This window comes from Mesoplodon bidens, assembly GCF_964165515.1.
Source record: "Mesoplodon bidens genome assembly, chromosome: 7".
Taxonomy (NCBI): Eukaryota; Metazoa; Chordata; class Mammalia; order Artiodactyla; family Ziphiidae; genus Mesoplodon; species Mesoplodon bidens.
The window spans coordinates 115778034-115796037 of NC_138164.1; the positions used below are offsets into that span (position 1 = coordinate 115778034).

Below are 18004 nucleotides of genomic sequence, written 5' to 3' on the forward strand. Positions count from 1 at the left end.
CGTGCACAGACACAGGAGCACCGCACACCGAGCTTGACTTGGTGTGATGGGAGAGTCCAGAGATTTGTAGAGAGAAGATGGAGCCTTCCCAGTCTGACGGCTCAGCTGGGTGGACCCGCGGGACTCCCGCCCTCTGTCCAGCCAAATGCACAGACGACCAGGCAGCTGGCCTGCCCGGCCCCGGGCCCATGTCTGCCCTCTGACCTGCTCCCGGCTTTTATGGACAAGCTTAAAAATCACACAGAGCCCACGAATTGCAAATGCTCCAAGTGTATTTCCGAAACCGATGGCCCTTTCCTGAGGCCCAGGGCCGAGGCAGGGGGGAGGTTCTGCCTCCCAGTGGCTGGCCGAGCAGTCAGTTGCTGCATCTGAGGGACCCCTGTGGATCAGGACCTTACGTGATGCTGAAGGCTGGGGCCAGCAGGCTAGACCCACAGCCAGAGGAGCCTCCCCCACCCCCTGCCCACACGGGCTGGTCCTGAGCCGGCGGCTGCAAGCCCGTCAGGGCCACTGTACACCCAGGGCCGCTGGACCTGGAGAGGGACGAAAGGGGTGGACCGTGCGTCCTAGGCTTGGGTCACCTGGACCGGGGCTCAGGTTCCACTGGCCTTGGAGGCTGAGATTGCAGCGAATACAGACGTTCTTGTGGGCCTGTCCTGGAGGGACAGGGCGGGGCTCCGGCTCCTCTACTGCAAAGGCCGGGAAGCCGGGGTGCCTCTGCTCTTGCGCCTGAGCCCTGCCTCCTGGCTGCGCTCGGCACCCTGCACCTCCCATGAGTGGCCGGGGCCCCCGTGGGAGTCACAACGCAGGCGCACGCAGCCGCACTCCTCCACCTCGGTGTAGCTGAAGGCCTGGCTGGAGCCGTCCTCACAGCGCAGGGTCACGTTCCGCAGAGAGACCCGCAGCTCGCGGCAGCAGCTGCACCTGTGCTCCATAGTGCGGGCCTCCAGGGAGTACCTGCGGGCAGGGGCCGCCTGAGCCAGAGGTCACGGGGGGCGTTTAACAGTGGCTCCTGCGTGCCAGTCACGGCAGCTGAGGGGCCCCGTGGCTCCTTCTGAGCCCCCAAAGGCTAGGGAGGGGCCCAGCAGCCTCTCAGCAACCACTTGACCAGCAGGTCACCAACGGGGACCCCGAGTCTGGGGTCTCAGTAAAGAGAAGAGTGTGAGTCCAGACAGGCCGCGAGCTGTGCTTGGCCTCCGGCCCAGCCCCCTGCTGGCCCCCAGCCCCCCATCCTGCCCCTGTCTGCCGGCCCCAGGCCCTGCCGTGCAGGAGCCCTCTGTGGGCGGGGGGGTGTTGCGGGTCTGCCCTGGGCGAGTCAGGGGCTCACGTACATGGAGGTGGTGTCCCCACAGTTGCCCCGGCAGTAGGTGAGGCGCACGGGCACCACGGAGCTGCAGCCTGGCTGCCGGAGGACCTGAAGCTCGTGGTACACGGCGCAGGTCGACCCTGGGGAGGGACACGGGAGGCGGCGCAGAGGTCAGCCCTGGCCGGGCGCCCCCCGCCCCACGCCGCCTCCTGTGTCCCCCTCCCCTGGCAGACACGCCCACTCACTGTTCTGGACTGAGGGTTGGGGGCAGAAGGGGCAGCAGCCGTCCTCGCTCAGCCGAGCCTTGTCCTGTGAGGACAGAGATGCCGCTGGCGAGGGCAGGGACGCAAGACGGTGGCGCCCACTCCCACGCAGGGCCCGATCCTCCCATGGCCACTGTCGACCCCCCTGGGCAGGGCGGGAGGGCTCCCAGGACTCACCGCGGGACAGCTGAGTGGGGGACACGCCTTCCTCGTGGTCACCACCACGAGCCCATCCTGGTACTTCTCACACTCGTGTGTCACGCAGCGGCTCCCGGGGTCTGACCAGGACTCGCCGGGCTGCAGGGAGGCCCAGCCAGCAAGTGAGTGGCCCTCCCCAAGGCCCCCCTTCCAGCAGGGGAGGGTGCTGCATCCGTTTGTCTGTCAGCCCCCAGCCCACGGGCGTCCAGAGGCTCCCGCGGCCTCTGCTCTGCACCCGCCTTGCACTGACGGCTCCCCAGGGGCCCCAGTGCACCAGGAAGCCATCCACCCAGCACCCCCGCTGTCGCTGTGCGCTCCCGGCGGCCACCCTGTGCAGGGGTGGGGCTGGCCCCCCCCCGGAGCCTGTGGCCTGCCCCGCCCGGAACTCACCCCAAGGCCCCGTGACCGTTACTCACGTAGAAGAGGTGAGCAGAGCTGTCGCTGGTGTTCATGACACAGGCCACCTGCACGCACTCGCCACAGCACTGCCCTCTCTGTGTCTGGTACTCGAAGCCCTGGGAGGGGGCAGGATGTGTGGCCTGAGCCCCGGCTGGGCGCTGCGTGGGGGTGGGAGTGTGAAGTGGGGGGCACTCACCACGGGGCAATGGGTGCTGCAGATCTGGGTGTCACAGCTGATCACGAACGTATCCGACTGGGGCCCACCGGGCAACTCACACCAACACTTTTCGCACAGGTTCGAGGAGACTATGGCACCAGGCTGGGGGAGTCAAGGTGACAGTGTCTGCCCAGCCGGGCCTGGTGCCCCTGCCCTCCCGGACGTCCCCTCCAGGCCTGCCCCCGCCAGGCAGACTCTTCCCCTGAGGTGACCCTCAGTAGTGCCTCCTGGCTGGGGTCCCGGTTTGGGGGACAGAGCCCCAAGGCTGCTCCTCCAGGGAGGTCACATGCTTTGGAGGACCCGGCATGGAGAGAGCAAGGCTGGGGACCTTCTCAAGTTCAGGACAGGGGCCGTGGTCCCCGAAGAACCCACTGCTGCTCCAAAGGCCACCCAGGCCCGCAGGGATGCAGCCTCGGGGAGAAGCTGGCAGGACGGGGGGACTCCAGTCCCTGTGCACCAGGGGGCCTGACCTTCGGCTGGTTCTTACCTGGTACAAGGTGCCATTGATGCTGCAGACGGTCCAGCCTGCGCGGGGGAGAAAGCAGACCTGCAGACCCGCCATCCCCTTGTCCCGCCAGCCTCCCGCGTAGCAGCTGCCCGCGCCACCACTACAGCATCCCAGCCCCAGGCTGGGGACAGCCTGGCTGCCGCTGAGCCAGGACACTCACTGCAGTTTTGGGTCGGGCAGCAAGCCCCTTCCTTATAGGCCAGGATGGAGCGCGAGCCTTCTGGGCAGTCCTCGGGCGGGGGGCAGTATGTGGTGTTGCAGACTGCAGCAGACGGAAAGGGGGCGTCAGGGGACCTGCCTCCCTCCCAAGCCTGAGTGTCGCCTCCCCCTGGGGGTCTCCAGGAGTACTGACTACCCAGTGGACAGGTGGTAGGCTCTCCAGGGGATGCCCACCACCACGGGGGACGAGGCTTCTGCTCGGCTCTGACCTCCATGGTACCCCTTACCCTTGAGCCTTCCTGCTGGGGGTCAGCAGCTGAAGCCACATAAAGGGAGGGTATGCCCACCACCCTCCTGGGGTGTGCCCCCAGGTACCAGCACCTCGGGACCCTTCAGGGACAAAGCTGGCCAGCCCTGAGCCTGTGCATGTGCGCCCCCACCCGGCCTGGGGCTCACCACAAGTGTACTGGGGACAGCACTGGCCGGTCTGCAGGGCCGCGGGCACTGGCACGAAGCCGGGCTCGGGGCAGGCGGGGGGCGGGGCACAGGGCCGAGTCTGGCAGCTCAGAGTCCAGGTGCCGCCCTTGCAGGTGCACTCCTGACAGTCCACGCTGACAGTGTGGCCAGGCTGTCAGGGGAAGGACATGGGACCCCCGGGCCGTTGGTCGCCTGCCTGTCCCATGGCACAGTGGGAGGCGGCCCACGGCTGACGGCCTGCAAGGGGTCTTCCAAAGTGTGGGCGGGGCTGAGGGCTGCTGGGGCTCTGGGAGGCCCATGGGGGCCAGGAGGCAGGGTGGGAGGGAGTTGTGCGGGCGACCGGCCACCCTCCCCACCGTCCCCACCTTCACTGCGTGGGAGCCAGGCGGGAGGGGGTCTCCAGGGAGGGCGGGACGCGGCCAGCCTTGGGGCCAGCACCCACCCTCCTCCAGGGCCGTGCAAGGAGGCCTCCTGAGTCTTTGCTCAGGAAACCCTGGCCCCTCCCTTCCCCTCCTCTGGGTCCCCCAAGGGTGCCACACTCACCTCCACAGGCTCCCCGTGGGGCCCCAGGCAACCTGGAGGGAAAGAGAGGACGTCATCGCTGGGCCTCCATGGCCCCCAGCCCGTCACGGGAAGACCCGGTGTCGGGGGCTGGGGGAAGCCTAGGCTGTGGTGGAAAGCCCTGGGGCCTGGCTGAGAAGCGCAGAGCCCTTGGGGCCAGGGCGTGGCAGCCCCCGAGCGCAGCCCCGGTGACGTACTGCTGCAGCTGGCTGGCACGCAGACCTCCGCGCTCGAGCTGAACAACTTCATGTCCTCGGGGCAGAAGCAGCCTTCCGTCATGGGAACGGGAACGGCTTCCGGGAGGGCCCTGTGGGGAGCGGAGGGGGAGCGGGGCCGTGACCTCCAGGGTGGGGAGAGGCGGCCTGGGGACAGGGGAGGGGTGGGGGTGTCCCAGAGGGAGAGGGCAGGTGCTTACAGGGCACTGGCACTGTCGTTCGTGTAGCAGTAGGAAGGAATGGACGGGCCGCAGGGCTGGTACACCTTGTCAGCAGGGCAGGTGAAAGCTGTGCGAAGGGCGAGGCCACACCTGAGGCCGGAGGGCACGAGCAGCGAGCCCTGGCCTGGGCCCCGCTGGCTGGAGCTCTTGGCCCAGGCACCTGCTGTGTGCCCTGCACCGCCCAGCCTGTCCGAGCCCTGGACCCCTGCACCCTGGGCCCAGGGGCTCTGACCTGGATGGCCCCTCTTGTCCCTCCAGGAAACAAATGCACTCCATCCTGGGCTCAGCCCTCCTCCTCCCGGAAGCCCATACTGACCACCCAAGCCCACTCATGGATTGCCCAGTGTGTCTGTCCCCTCGAACATGCTGATTGCCACTGCCCAGCGGGACGGGACACTCTGGGGCTGGGGGTGGGGGGGCACTCACGGCATGTGTGGTTGGTCAGGCCCCTCCAGTCGATGCACACACTGAGGGACGCGCAGAGGGTGGCGTACAGCTCCAGGCTGGAGCACGGCATGTGCACCCTGGGCATGTGGCACTGGTCAAAGGTGCAGCTTTGGTAGTATGGCCACGGGGGGATCACCAAGTGACACGGCTTGAAGACCCTGCAGCACAGAGACACACGGGTCATGGGGCAGCTCCATGGTGGGGTTGCCAGGCTGTAGGCTTTCCCTAATGAAGGGTCCCGAGGGAGAGGCGTCACTGGGCCGACCTGTGTGCCAAGGGACCCCAGCCTCTGGGGCCATCTGTGTGCGGTGGGGAGGGTGTCTGGCTGCAACACAGCTTTTCTTTCTGCAAATTCTCCGCTGGGCTCCCCCCATGCCCTGCACGCCTGCGTGCTGCCGCCGGCTGACGGCTTATGCCCGGAGCCACCATGAGCTGCCTCAGAGCCTCAGAGGCCGACCCGCCATGATCCCCACTGGGCTCTGCGCCTGGCGTTCCAGCAGCTGTGACCCCCTCTCCCTCGGAGCCCCCTGCAGGCCCACCCACTTCTTCCCATCTCCCAGGCAGCGTGGGATTAGCAGGGCTACTCGACACCCCCCACACCCCAGCCCTGCCAGGGAATCTCACTTGCTCAGAATTAGCTGGCAGATTGGCGAAGGTGGACACGAGGTGGGCGTTTTCTTGGGCTCAACTGTGGTGGGCGTCAGGGGAGGCCTGGGGCAGGATGGCTGGCCGGGGTATGTCACATTCCAGTGGCTGGGCATGTCGGAGCAGGAGGGTACCACCGCTCCTCCGGGCAGGCGGCACTCGTCCTTCTGGTCATTGGTACAGGTGCCTGGGGCGTGGAAGCAGCGGTCAGTCAGCCGGGGAAAGCAGAGGCACCCTCAGCCTCCCTTGGAGCGTTGGGGGCCGGGCCCCGGCGTCTCCACGCCGCGCTCGGTGGGTTGCTGTGGGACCCTCGGTGGGTTGTGGAGGTCCCCTGACCTCCTTGTGCTTTCTTTTGCCTCCAAGACACTGGGGCAGTTCCCAAAGAGGCCTCAGGTATGGGCCAGGCCCCTGGGCCGTGTGGCCACACATTCTTGGTGCAGCTGGAAAGCAGAATCACCTGAAGGCTCCGCGCCACATGGGCGGTCTCACCCCCAGCCAAGAATGCAGTTCCTGGAGGGACACACCCGAGGCCGACACTTCTCACACCAGACACTCCCAGCCAGAGAAAGGGCCCAGAGTCCGGAGGGCCAGAGCGGGGCTGGGGCCGGGCGCTCACCGCACTGCCCCTCCGTGTTGTTGGCGAATTTGCTGAAAGGCAGCTCCACGGAGAAGATGAGGCCGCTGAACATGACCTGGACACCGAGGGCGGGGATGGTCACGTACATCTTGGTGCCGATTTGGGAGACGACGATGCCGTCTTTCTGGAAGCCGGGTCTGACCACCTCACCGTTGAAGGTGATCTAGACGGTGACCCAGCGAGGGAAAGAGAACCGGGTGGCGATCAGCCAGTGCCTGGCGCCCCCAGTCCGCCCGGCAAAAATGGGGGCTGCCCGGAGGGCATCCCCACCTCATTGGTCATCACCCCTCCGACAGGCTTGAGGGTCAGCACGACACGGCCCTTCTGGTACTCGACGATGATGGACTGTCGGCAGGGCAGCCCATCCTCAGCGTCACACAAGTAGCTCTCGATCAGCACCCGGAAGTGTCCGAACACGGGCACGATCTGCTGCACCAGCACATACGTGCAGTTGTCCAGAAAAGTGTAGTATGTGCCATCGAAAGTGACGTAGTGGGGTTCGCCCCAGCGGCTACACACGCCTGCGGGAGGACGAGCCGCCTTACCTGGCCGCACTACGGGCCTCCTCCCACCGCCCCAGGGCTCCCGCAGGGGCAGGTGTGTCCCGCACCAAGGCGAGCAGGCGACTGCCCTGTTGTCGGGACCCACACGCCAACAGCGCACAGAACTCTGTCCAGTAGGTGCCCGAAGCGGCCAAGAGGTGGGACCAGACTCCGGATGCCCCCTTGCGCCTGCGTGGCCCGGCTGCTCTGGGCTTGGGCAGAGTTCCACCGGGCACCTGGGCAGGAGGCTGGGCGCCACCACCGCTGCCCTGACCTTGGGAAGTCCTTCCTGGGTCCCACCGATTCCGTCCCGCTTCTCTGCCATGGCCGCCACCCCGGCCCCGCCCACTCACATGGGCACTCGTAGTGCGGGCAGCAGTCCTCCTGGCTGGTCACCATCACAGCGGAGTAGCCGCTGGTGCAGGTGGGCTTCTGCGCCTTTGGACACTGGCGCGGCCTCACGGTGATGACCCCGTTGCCCTCACAAGTGGCCTCAGAGCAGTTGGGCATGGCCCAGGTTTCGCCTTTCTGCGGAAGCAAAGACTGCTGCGGGGCCTTGCCCTGACCCGGCGCCCACCCCTCGTGGCTCAGAGCTCGCCTGGGTCTCCGGGGAGAGAAGAGCCACCGGGATTGGGACCAACACTTACACCAGGCCTCTCCTCCCCCAGACCCCACCGAGCACCCGGCTGACTGGGAGGGGTCCAGGGTGTTGAAGGTTGCCCCCTTCCCCCTCTGCCCGTTTCCACCCTGTTCCCCACCCACCTTTTCCACTCCTTGGCCGTTTGACCCTGTCCGGAGCATCAGTCACCTGCTCTAGCCCCCTTTATAGGCAACGGAGTCTCAACCTCGGGCCCCACGCTCCTGGCACCCCCTTCCAGAAGTTCAGGAGGACCAGAAATGGCCTCTTGCCATGGTCAGCCTACATCAGCCAAGGGGTCACCAACCTTCATGCACACTTGATGCAACAGCCTACTTTGAATGATGCTGAAGGTCCCTGCCCCGGCCCCCCTGAGCCCCCGAGAAGGGCAGCAAAGGTGAGGTTACCGTCCTTGGGGGGACGACGTTTGGGCATCCGCCCTGAGTAACGGTCACAGAGGCAGAAGAGGAGGACACTGGCATGGAGGTGGCCGGGGCAGGAGGGGGCGTGCTGGTGGGACAGGTGTGGTCGGTCCGCCTGACCACGTGGCAGTCCAGGCTGCAAACGGCATAATAGCAGTGTCCGGAGAGGTCTGTCTGTTGGTAAATGATGGATCCTGCAAGAAAAGGAACAGGAGGGCACTAGGAGAGCCAAGAAGCGATCACCAGGAGGGAGTCTAACCAGGCTGGTGGTCCACCTGGGTGCTGGTCTGGCAGGTGGCCTTCCTTCCCAGATGTAGATGGCATATCCTCAGAGACGGCTTACTGCCTTCCTACACACAAGACCTAGTCCTTTCGCAAAGACAAGGCACCCCTCCCTCCCCTTAACACCGTAGTTTTGTGAACAGGACAACAGTGACCAGGGTCAGCATACACCCCACACCCAGGTAGAGTACACATACCTGCGGGGTAGAACCTGTCGGCCACACTGCAGTAGCACGTGGAGGTGGAGGGCGCTGCGGAGCTGGGGGAGGTCACCAGGGAAACCGTGGGGGTGGTGGACTTGGGAGAGAGTGAGGACTGGGGACTTGAAGTCACAAAGGGAGTCACAGAGTTGACAGGGCAGCCTTTCTGGGGCTCACAGCACAGCACGCGCACCTCGTAGTTGAGGCACATCCTGAACCTTCCCTTCTGGTCCCGGTTCCGACAAACCAGGCCCACTTCCAGGCTGCACTGCACCACCTGCCCCAGCGTCTGGATGCTGACATCTGGGTGGTTCTCGGCTCGGCACTCCAGGGCGCTGATGTATTCGGGTCGGTGGCAGATCTTCTCTCCTCTTCTGATGATGTTGCTGTAGGTTTCAAAGTCTCCTCCTTGGGGCTCAGGAGATGGGAAGTCCGCATCAAACCACTTGGTCCACAGGCACTGTGGCTGGCAGGAGGTGGTCCTGGGTTGGGAGTGGGTTGTTTCAAGTATAGTGACAAAAGTTGTGCTGGTTGTAGGAGCTGATGTTCTGCTGGTTGTCTCCACAGTGGTGGTGCTGGTTGTAGGAGCTGTGGTGTGGCTGGTTGTCCCCACAGTGGTGGTACTGGTTGCAGGAGCTGTGGTTGGGCTAGTTGTCTCCACAGTGATGGTACTGGTTGTAGGAGGTGTGGTTGGGCTGGTTGTCTCCAAAGTGGTAGTGCTGGTTGTAGGAGCTGTGGTTGGGCTGGTTGTCTCCACAGTGGTGGTGCTAATTGTAGGACCTGTGGTTGGGCTAGTTGTCCCCACAGTGGTGGTACTGGTTACAGGAGCTGTGGTTGGGCCGGTTGTCTCCACAGTGATGGTACTGGTTGTAGGAGATGTGGTAGGGCTGGTTGTCTCCACAGTGGTGGTGCTAGTTGTAGCAGCTGATGTTGTGCTGGTTGTCTCCACAGTGGTGGTGCTGGTTGTAGGAGCTGTGGTTGGGCTGGTTGACTCCACAGTGGTGGTGCTGGTTCTAGGACCTGTGGATGGGCCGGTTGTCTCCACAGTGATGGTGCTTGTTCTAGGAGCTGTGGTTGTGCCAGTTGTCTCCACAATGGTAGTGCTAACTGTAGGAGCTGTGGTTGCGCCGGTTGTCTCCACAGTGGTGGTGCTGGTTCTAGGAGCTGTGGTTGGGCCGGTTGTCTCCACAGTGGTAGTGCTAATTGTAGGACCTGTGGTTGGGCTGGTTGTCTCCACAGTGGTGGTGCTGGTTCTAGGAGCTGTGGTTGGGCCCGTTGTCTCCACAGTGGTAGTGCTAATTGTAGGACCTGTGGTTGGGCTGGTTGTCTCCACAGTGGTGGTGCTGATTCTAGGAGTTGTGGATGGGCCGGTTGTCTCCACATTGGTGGTGCTGGTTCTAGGAGCTGTGGATGGGCTGGTTGTCTCCACAGTGGTGGTGCTTGTTCTAGGAGCTGTGGTTGGGCTGGTTGTCTCCACAGTGGTAGTACTAATTGTAGGAGCTGTGGTTGGGCCGGTTGTCTCCACAGTGGTGGTGCTGGTTCTAGGAGCTGTGGTTGGGCTGGTTGTCTCCACAGTGGTGGTGCTGGTTCTAGGAGCTGTGGTTGCGCTGGTTGTTTCCACAGTGATGGTGCTGGTTCTAGGAGCTGTGGTTGGGCCCATTGTCTCCACAGTGGTGGTGCTGGTTGTAGCAGCTGATGTTGTGCTGGTTGTCTCCACAGTGGTGGTGCTAATTGTAGGACCTGTGGTTGGGCTGGTTGTCTCCACAGTGGTGGTGCTGGTTGTAGCAGCTGATGTTGTGCTGGTTGTGTCCACAGTGGTGGTGCTTGCTGTAGGAGCTGTGGTTGTAGCAGCTGATGTTGTGCTGGTTGTCTCCACAGTGGTGGTGCTTGCTGTAGGAGCTGTGGTTGGGCTGGTTGTCTCCACAGTGGTGGTGCTGGTTCTAGGAGCTGTGGTGGGGCTGGTTGTCTCCACAGTGGTGGTGCTTGCTGTAGTAGCTGGGGTTGTACTGGTTGTCTCCACAGTGGTGGCGCTAATTGTAAGAGCTGTGCTTGGGCTGGTTGTCTGCACAGAAATTGGGCTGGTTGTCTGCACAGAGATTTTGCTGGTTGTAGGAGGTGCAGTTGAGGTGGTTGTCTCCGCAGATGTTGCCCTGCTTGTAGGAGCTGAGGTTGTGCTGGTTGTCTCCACAGTGGTGGTGCTGGTTGTAGGAGCTGTGGTTGGGCCGGTTGTCTCCACAGTGGTGGTGCTGGTTCTAGGAGCTGTGGTTGGGCCGGTTGTCTCCACAGTGGTAGTGCTAATTGTAGGACCTGTGGTTGGGCTAGTTGTCTCCACAGTGGTGGTGTTAATTGTAGGACCTGTGGTTGGGCTAGTTGTCTCCACAGTGGTGGTGCTGGTTGTAGCAGCTGATGTTGTGCTGGTTGTCTCCACAGTGGTGGTGCTAATTGTAGGAGCTGTGGTTGAGCTGGTTGTCTCCACAGTGGTGGTGCTGGTTCTAGGAGCTGTGGTTGGGCCCGTTGTCTCCACAGTGGTGGTGCTGGTTCTAGGAGCTGTGGTTGGGCCCGTTGTCTCCACAGTGGTAGTGCTAATTGTAGGACCTGTGGTTGGGCTGGTTGTCTCCACAGTGGTGGTGCTGGTTGTAGCAGCTGATGTTGTGCTGGTTGTCTCCACAGTGGTGGTGCTAATTGGAGGAGCTGTGGTTGGGCTGGTTGTCTCCACAGTGGTGGTGCTGGTTGTAGCAGCTGATGTTGTGCTGGTTGTCTCCACAGTGGTGGTGCTGGTTCTAGGAGTTGTGGATGGGCCGGTTGTCTCCACAGTGGTGGTGCTGGTTCTAGGAGCTGTGGATGGGCCGGTTGTCTCCACAGTGGTGGTGCTTGTTCTAGGAGCTGTGGTTGGGCCGGTTGTCTCCACAGTGGTAGTACTAATTGTAGGAGCTGTGGTTGGGCTGGTTGTCTCCACAGTGGTGGTGCTGGTTCTAGGAGCTGTGGTTGGGCCGGTTGTCTCCACAGTGGTGGTGCTGGTTCTAGGAGCTGTGGTTGTGCTGGTTGTTTCCACAGTGATGGTGCTGGTTCTAGGAGCTGTGGTTGGGCCCATTGTCTCCACAGTGGTGGTGCTGGTTCTAGGAGCTGTGGTTGGGCCCGTTGTCTCCACAGTGGTAGTGCTAATTGTAGGACCTGTGGTTGGGCTGGTTGTCTCCACAGTGGTGGTGCTGGTTGTAGCAGCTGATGTTGTGCTGGTTGTCTCCACAGTGGTGGTGCTAATTGTAGGACCTGTGGTTGGGCTGGTTGTCTCCACAGTGGTGGTGCTGGTTGTAGCAGCTGATGTTGTGCTGATTGTCTCCACAGTGGTGGTGCTGGTTCTAGGAGTTGTGGATGGGCCGGTTGTCTCCATAGTGGTGGTGCTGGTTCTAGGAGCTGTGGTTGGGCTGGTTGTCTCCACAGTGGTGGTGCTGGTTCTAGGAGCTGTGGTGGGGCTGGTTGTCTCCACAGTGGTGGTGCTTGCTGTAGTAGCTGGGGTTGTACTGGTTGTCTCCACAGTGGTGGCGCTAATTGTAAGAGCTGTGCTTGGGCTGGTTGTCTGCACAGAGATTGGGCTGGTTGTCTGCACAGAGATTTTGCTGGTTGTAGGAGGTGCAGTTGAGGTGGTTGTCTCCGCAGATGTTGTCCTGCTTGTAGGAGCTGAGGTTGTGCTGGTTGTCTCCACAGTGGTGGTGCTGGTTGTAGGAGCTGTGGTTGGGCCGGTTGTCTCCACAGTGGTGGTGCTAGTTGTAGGAGCTGTGGTTGGGCTGGTTGACTCCACAGTGGTGGTGCTGGTTTTAGGAGCTCTGGTTGGGCCAGTTGTCTCCACAGTGGTGGTGCTGGTTGTAGGAGCTGTGGTTGGGCTGGTTGTCTCCACAGTGGTGGTGCTAATTGTAAGAGCTGTGCTTGGGCTGGTTGTCTGCACAGAGATTATGCTGGTTGTAGGAGGTGCAGTTGAGCTGGTTGTCTCCGCTGATGTTGTCCTGCTTGTAGGAGCTGAGGTTGTGCTGATTGCCTCCGCAGAGGTTGTGCTGCTTGTAGGGGCTGAGGTTGTGCTGGTTGTCTCCATAGTGGTGGTGCTAATTGTAGGACCTGTGGTTGGGCCCATTGTCTCCACAGTGGTGGTGCTGGTTCTAGGAGCTGATGTTGTGCTGGCTGTCTCAACAGTGGTGGTGCTGGTTGTAGGAGCTGTGGTTGGGCCGGTTGTCTCCACAGTGGTGGTGCTGGTTGTAGGAGCTGTGGTTGGGCCGGTTGTCTCCACAGTGGTGGTCCTAGTTGTAGGAGCTGTGGTTGGGCTGGTTGTCTCCACAGTGGTGGTGCTGGTTGTAGGAGCTGATGTTGGGCTGGTTGTCTCCACAGTGGTGATGTTGGTTGTAGGAGCTGAGGTTGTACTGGCTGTCTCAACAGTAGTGGTGCTGGTTCTAGGAGCTGTGGTTGGGCTGGTTGTCTCCACAGTAGTGGTGCTAATTGTAAGAGCTGTGCTTGGGCTGGTTGTCTGCACAGAGGTTGTGCTGCTTGTAGGAGCTGAGGTTGTGATGGTTGTCTCCACAGAGGTTATGCTGGTTATAGGAACCACGGTTGGGCTGGTTGTCTGCACAGTGGTTGCACTGGATGTGGCCTCATGGGAGGTGGTCCCTGTCTGGCTGGTGACACTCACACTTGAAGTGCTGGGAACTGTGGCATGTGTGAGAGTGCAACGTTTCTGGGGCTCACAGCACAGCACACGCACCTCGTAGTTGAGGCATATCCTTAACTTGCCCTTCTGGTCCCGGTTCCGACACACCAAGCCCACTTCCAGGCTGCACTGCACCACCTGGCCCAGCGTCTGGATGCTGACATCTGGGTGGTTCTCGGCTCGGCACTCCAGGGCGCTGATGTATTCGGGTCGGTGGCAGATCTTCTCTCCTCTTCTGACGATGTTGCTGTACGTTTCAAAGTCTCCTCCGTGGGGCCCAGAAAATGGGAAGTCCACATCGAACCACTTGGTCCATGTGCACTGTGGCTGGCAAGAGGTGGTCCCCAGAGGGGACTGCTCAGTTTTTCTGGTTGTGACCCTCGTTTTGGGGGGCACATATGCCGAGCTGGCAGTGCTGTGTTGTGTGGAAGACGAGAAAGTTGCAGTGGTCCAGGCAGTGCTGGTTTCACCTGTGGTCGTGTGTGTGGGCCCAGGTGTGGTAGGGGGTCTGGTCTTTGTTGTGCAAACATCCACCATCTCACAGCACAGGATCCGGATTTGGTAGTTGTAGCAGATGGGGGGCAGCTGGTCTTTGTTCCAGCAAATCAGCCCCACGTTTTTGTCACAGATCAGGTGCTGCCCCAGTGTCTGCAGTGTGATGTTGGGGAAGATGTCTGCCCGGCATTCCACGTTCTTGGGGTTTGCACAGAATTTATAGCCTTTGGATCTCAGGTTCTGAAAACTGTCAAAGTCTCCACCGTCCGTCCCGGCCCCAGGGGAGCTGCTGTCAAGCCACCTGGTCCAGGCGCACGATTCCTGAAAACACGCGACCTCGGTTGGCTCAGATGAGGGTCCCTTCGAGGGCCCTGGAGTTGTGGTTGACACAGAGGTTGTGGTGGAAACTGGCGCTGGGCTGGGGGTCGAGAGGGTTATTTTCCCAGTTGCTGAGGTACCTGGGCCAGGTGTTTTGTTCGTCGTAGAGGCAGTGGTTGGGCCACGTGTGGTGACAGGGGCTGAGGAGCCTGTGCTCCCTGTCGGCACAGATGCAACCCCGCTGGTTGCTGGCGTGGGCCCAGTTTCGGTTGTGCTGAAGGTTGCGGGAGGGGTGGTCTCTGTACTGCTCGTGGGGCAGGCCCGGGGGGAGCAGCACAGGACCCTGATCTGGTAGTTGTAACAGCGCCCAGAGGCCTGGTCCCTGTTGTAGCAGGTCAGCCCCACCGTCGGGCTGCACTGCACGCGCTGCCCCAGGACTTCCAGCGGCACCTCGGGGGCGCCCTCGGCTCGGCACTCCACCGCCCTCGGCGCTCGGCACACCCGGTGCCCATAGGCACGGAGGTTCTCCAGCGTGTCGAAGTCACCGCTGTCTGTGCCCCATCCTGGACGGCTGACATCCAGCCATGGCGACCACTGGCACGCCTCCCCACAGGGGGGCCGGGACGAAGGCGGGGCCGAGGCTGTGGGCGGGGTTGGTCCAGGGGATGTGCCCGGGGTGGTGGCCGGGGCCGAGCTCGGAGCGTGTGCTGTCCTTTTGGAAGGGCTGGGGTGTGTGCCGGGTGGAAGCGTCGAGCTCACGACTGAGGGCAGGAGAGAAAGGGCGAGCGTCAGGGGCCAGGGCTCCCCACACTCGAGGACACCCCCCCGCCCCCCCTCTCAGTGTCAGCTGCCTGTCTCTCTCTGCCCACGACGGGAACTTGGGAGAGAGAGAGGGCAGCCACCAAGAGTCCGGGATATGCCCAAACCTGGCAGGGGTAAAGCTCACCACAGCTGAGTCAAGGGGTGAATTAAGCTTGTGTAAAGGAAGCCTGCTCCCCGGAATCTAAAGCCAGAGTTATAGGGGCTCTTCACCCTTGGGGGAAGCTCTAATAAGGCTCTAAGTCACCCTTAGAAGACGTTAGGATGCGGAGGTGCCTGGCCCTGGTGCGATGCAAGGCGATCAGAGAGCACTGGATCCAGGCAGGGACTCCCCAGCTGGGCTTCCCGTGGTCCTCTCCCCAGGAACTAACCTGGGATACCTTTGCTCACAGCCCCTGCCCCGTGCTGGGTGCCTCAGCCCTGAGAGCATGACTGGGGACATGGGTCCTGCCGGCCTCAAGGTGGCTGGCCCTTCCTGCCTGCGGGCTGACTGGCACAGGGACATGCCCTCTCCCGTCCTGGCTCCTTCCTGCCTCTCAGGGCCAGGGGTGGGGGGATGGCCCCGCCCGGTCGGCACCCCACGTGTCTGCCTTACCGGTCAGGGGTGTAGAGAAGGTGAAGGTGGTTTGGGGGGTGCGGGGGGTAGGGCCGCAGGCTTCGACCCTCCTCTCGATGGTGCCGTTAGCCCCACAGCGGGCGGAGATGCAGCCCCCTGTGCCATCTGTCGTGTGGTAGATGACTTCCCCAGGACGGAAGCGCCTCCCATCGTAGGTGCAGACACAGGCTGTGGGGAGGACAGCAGCCAGGCGGTTAGGGGGCCGGGGCGCAGGCAGGGACCCGAGACCCCGGGCACAAGGAGGGCCGCCCACCGCTCACCCTCAGAGTCGTAGGTGCACTGCACGCCGCTCTCAGTGCAAACGCTGTCAACAGAAGGGAGATGAGTCTGGGGGTGGAGACTCACCCAGGGGCAGGCAGGCAGGGGAAGCCCCACTGGGGTTCCTGGGGGCCACGCCTCAGCCCCAGAGGTCACGCCCTCTCAGGGAGCCCTTCCTATCAATGACCAGAGAAGGCAGTTCGAGCATGGCCACTGAGCCCCCTGGACCTTCTGAAGGCCACTCCCTCAGGGAGTGGGTGGGAATAGGGTGTCTTCCCAGAGGTCCTTGGGCTGTATCATGGCTCAGCTTCCCCTCTGGCCCCTTCCTTCACCCCCAGAACCCCCACCCTCATCCTGCATAAAGGAAGCTCCCTGTTGGACCCCACAGAAAACCCAGGCTGGGGGACCCTCTGGCCCTGAAGGAGGGAGGCTCTGCTGGGCGGTGGCCGGGTGGGGCCTTTCCCCAGTGGCGGAGGGCTGGGCGGATCCCCCACGTGCTCCAGGGTCCTCGCGGCTCCCGCCAAGCGACTCACCAGTAGTGGCAGTTCTTTTCCGAGGGCACCGCGGAGCCCGGCCGGTAGGACCTGCCCTGGACGCGGCAGAGCGTTGGTGGGGTCGGGGTTGGGCATGAAGCTACACATCGCATCTGGTCCTCATCGAAGATGGGGGCCTCTGATGGGCACTTGGGGTAGCAGCCTGGGGACCAGAGAGGCCTGAGTCCCAGCCACACCAACTGCCCACTGCCTCAGCCCCGCCTCGACTCAGTCCCCAGCCCTGGACCCCACCACGCCGTGGGGAGCTTGAGGCTATGGCCGCAAAGGCACCACAAGGGGTCAGGAGCAGGCCAGCCTGGCCAAGGGTCCCAGGATCCCCAGGACAAACCTCTGCCCCAACCACCGGCTGCCCAGCACGGCCCCGCCCAGACCAGCAGGGGAGCAGCGCACCTTCCAGGCCGCAGACGTCGTGCAGGTACCGGCCGCTGGGGTTCCGGCAGGTCCTCAGGCAGGGGACCCCGCAGGGCTGATAGTGCCATTCGCACTGGCCCTGGGGGTTGTAGTAGTCGCAGAAGAAGGCTGCGGACAACGGGGGCGGGCTCAGGGCCAGGCGCTCGGCCCAGGGGGCCCCGGCTGGAGTGCCGCCCTTGCAAGGACAGCCCCGGGGGGCTCCCCCGTACCCCGATCCTTGACCAAGTCCTGCGAGCTGTTCTGAAGACACGTCCCTCCTCTGTGCCTCCCGGACGCAGCCTCAGAGGACATGGGCCTGGGATGCCCAGGGGCAAGAGGGGGCAGTGGGGAGGGGAGCTGGCCAGCTTGTCAGGGACGCCCACCCACTGCAGCCAGGCTCCATGGATGGGGGCCGCTCTGCTGATTCCCTTCAAGCCCTTCCTCCCCTCACACGTTCAATACCACTCTTGTCACTCCCAGTGTCTCCGCCCCACCCTGACGGACACATCCGTGGGCACTCACGGCAGATGTCCGGGGTCCGCCAGGATACGCACACGCCCACTTCGTGGCAGGCATGGGCATAGGCGGCCACGGCCGTGCAGAAACACTCGCAGTCGCCCCCCGAGTGGCAGGCGCACGCGTCGCTCACGCAAGCCTCGTAGTACCTGGCCGACTCCACCTACGGGAGAGAGAGGCTTCAGACGCCGGGGGACCCACCATCCCTGTGGGCTCCGGGGAATCAATGCAGCTTGGTGTCGGCCTGGGCCGGTTTCCCCTGGAGCTCATTGTCCCACGAGCTGGGTCCTCATGGCCACAGCTGGCCCTAGAGGGTGGCAAAGAGCCACTGCTCCCATTTCTGTCCCTTGTCCCCAGGTGCCTGGAGGAACACCCTGCGTACGTGGGCGTGGCAGGCGCTGAAGGGGACGCTGTTGATGATGCTGCACTGCTTCTGGGCCCAGGACTTGCGGTACGGGTTGGCGGTGCAGGGGTCCTTGGGGGCCTGGGCGTCCGGGCAGGACGGGGAGAATTTCCAGCTGTTGCCGAACTCCAGCACGTCGCCCACCACGGACTGGCTCCGCGTGGTGAAGTCGTTGAGGGCGTTGTCGTCAAAGTTCCCGCACAGCCCGCAGACCCTCCCCTGCGGACGGACAGACGCAGAGACGGCACAGGCTCAGGTCCTGACCCGGGACCCACGAGCGTGGCCCCAGGTGGAAGCAGGGTCTCTGCGGATGCGATCAAGTTAGGATGAGGGCATCCTGGACTGGGGTGGCTGATCCAGTGGCCGGTGTCCTTACAGGACGAGGGACACACACAGAGTGAAGACAGTAAAGGGACGTCGTGGGCAGAGGTTGGGCTGATGGGGCGCCTGGGGCCACGGACGCTGGAGGAGGCGGGAAGGATCCTCCCCTCCAGCCTCTGGAGGGAACGTGGCCCTGGGGCACCTGGCTGGACTTAGTGTCCAGACTGCGAGAGAAGGGCCACCAGTCAGGGATCATTTCTTCCAGCAGCTGCAGGACCCGGACACGCC

At 63.0% G+C, this 18004-nt stretch overlaps 1 protein-coding gene across 1 annotated transcript in view; it reads right to left on the minus strand.

Moving 5' to 3' along the window:
- Positions 1 to 254: 254 nt before the first annotated feature.
- Positions 255 to 18004, minus strand: part of LOC308620874 (mucin-5AC-like) — a gene marked incomplete at its 5' end in the record, with an annotated part of 28803 nt that continues 11053 nt past the window's right edge. Inside the window, 30 exons of the mRNA XM_081240761.1 lie at positions 255 to 957; positions 1332 to 1446; positions 1552 to 1615; positions 1747 to 1866; positions 2184 to 2282; positions 2363 to 2485; positions 2871 to 2908; positions 3052 to 3153; positions 3507 to 3678; positions 4071 to 4102; positions 4286 to 4395; positions 4504 to 4591; positions 4951 to 5129; positions 5596 to 5803; positions 6233 to 6416; positions 6524 to 6774; positions 7149 to 7323; positions 7840 to 8048; positions 8334 to 9007; positions 10077 to 10235; positions 10386 to 10547; positions 11898 to 12059; positions 12258 to 12430; positions 12853 to 13842; positions 14182 to 14410; positions 15528 to 15578; positions 16066 to 16228; positions 16477 to 16605; positions 16999 to 17155; positions 17375 to 17614. Of these exons, the coding sequence (XP_081096887.1) occupies positions 687 to 957; positions 1332 to 1446; positions 1552 to 1615; positions 1747 to 1866; positions 2184 to 2282; positions 2363 to 2485; positions 2871 to 2908; positions 3052 to 3153; positions 3507 to 3678; positions 4071 to 4102; positions 4286 to 4395; positions 4504 to 4591; positions 4951 to 5129; positions 5596 to 5803; positions 6233 to 6416; positions 6524 to 6774; positions 7149 to 7323; positions 7840 to 8048; positions 8334 to 9007; positions 10077 to 10235; positions 10386 to 10547; positions 11898 to 12059; positions 12258 to 12430; positions 12853 to 13842; positions 14182 to 14410; positions 15528 to 15578; positions 16066 to 16228; positions 16477 to 16605; positions 16999 to 17155; positions 17375 to 17614 (5829 nt within the window). The 3' untranslated portion in view covers positions 255 to 686. The remainder of the gene's footprint in view (positions 958 to 1331; positions 1447 to 1551; positions 1616 to 1746; positions 1867 to 2183; positions 2283 to 2362; positions 2486 to 2870; positions 2909 to 3051; positions 3154 to 3506; positions 3679 to 4070; positions 4103 to 4285; positions 4396 to 4503; positions 4592 to 4950; positions 5130 to 5595; positions 5804 to 6232; positions 6417 to 6523; positions 6775 to 7148; positions 7324 to 7839; positions 8049 to 8333; positions 9008 to 10076; positions 10236 to 10385; positions 10548 to 11897; positions 12060 to 12257; positions 12431 to 12852; positions 13843 to 14181; positions 14411 to 15527; positions 15579 to 16065; positions 16229 to 16476; positions 16606 to 16998; positions 17156 to 17374; positions 17615 to 18004) is intronic.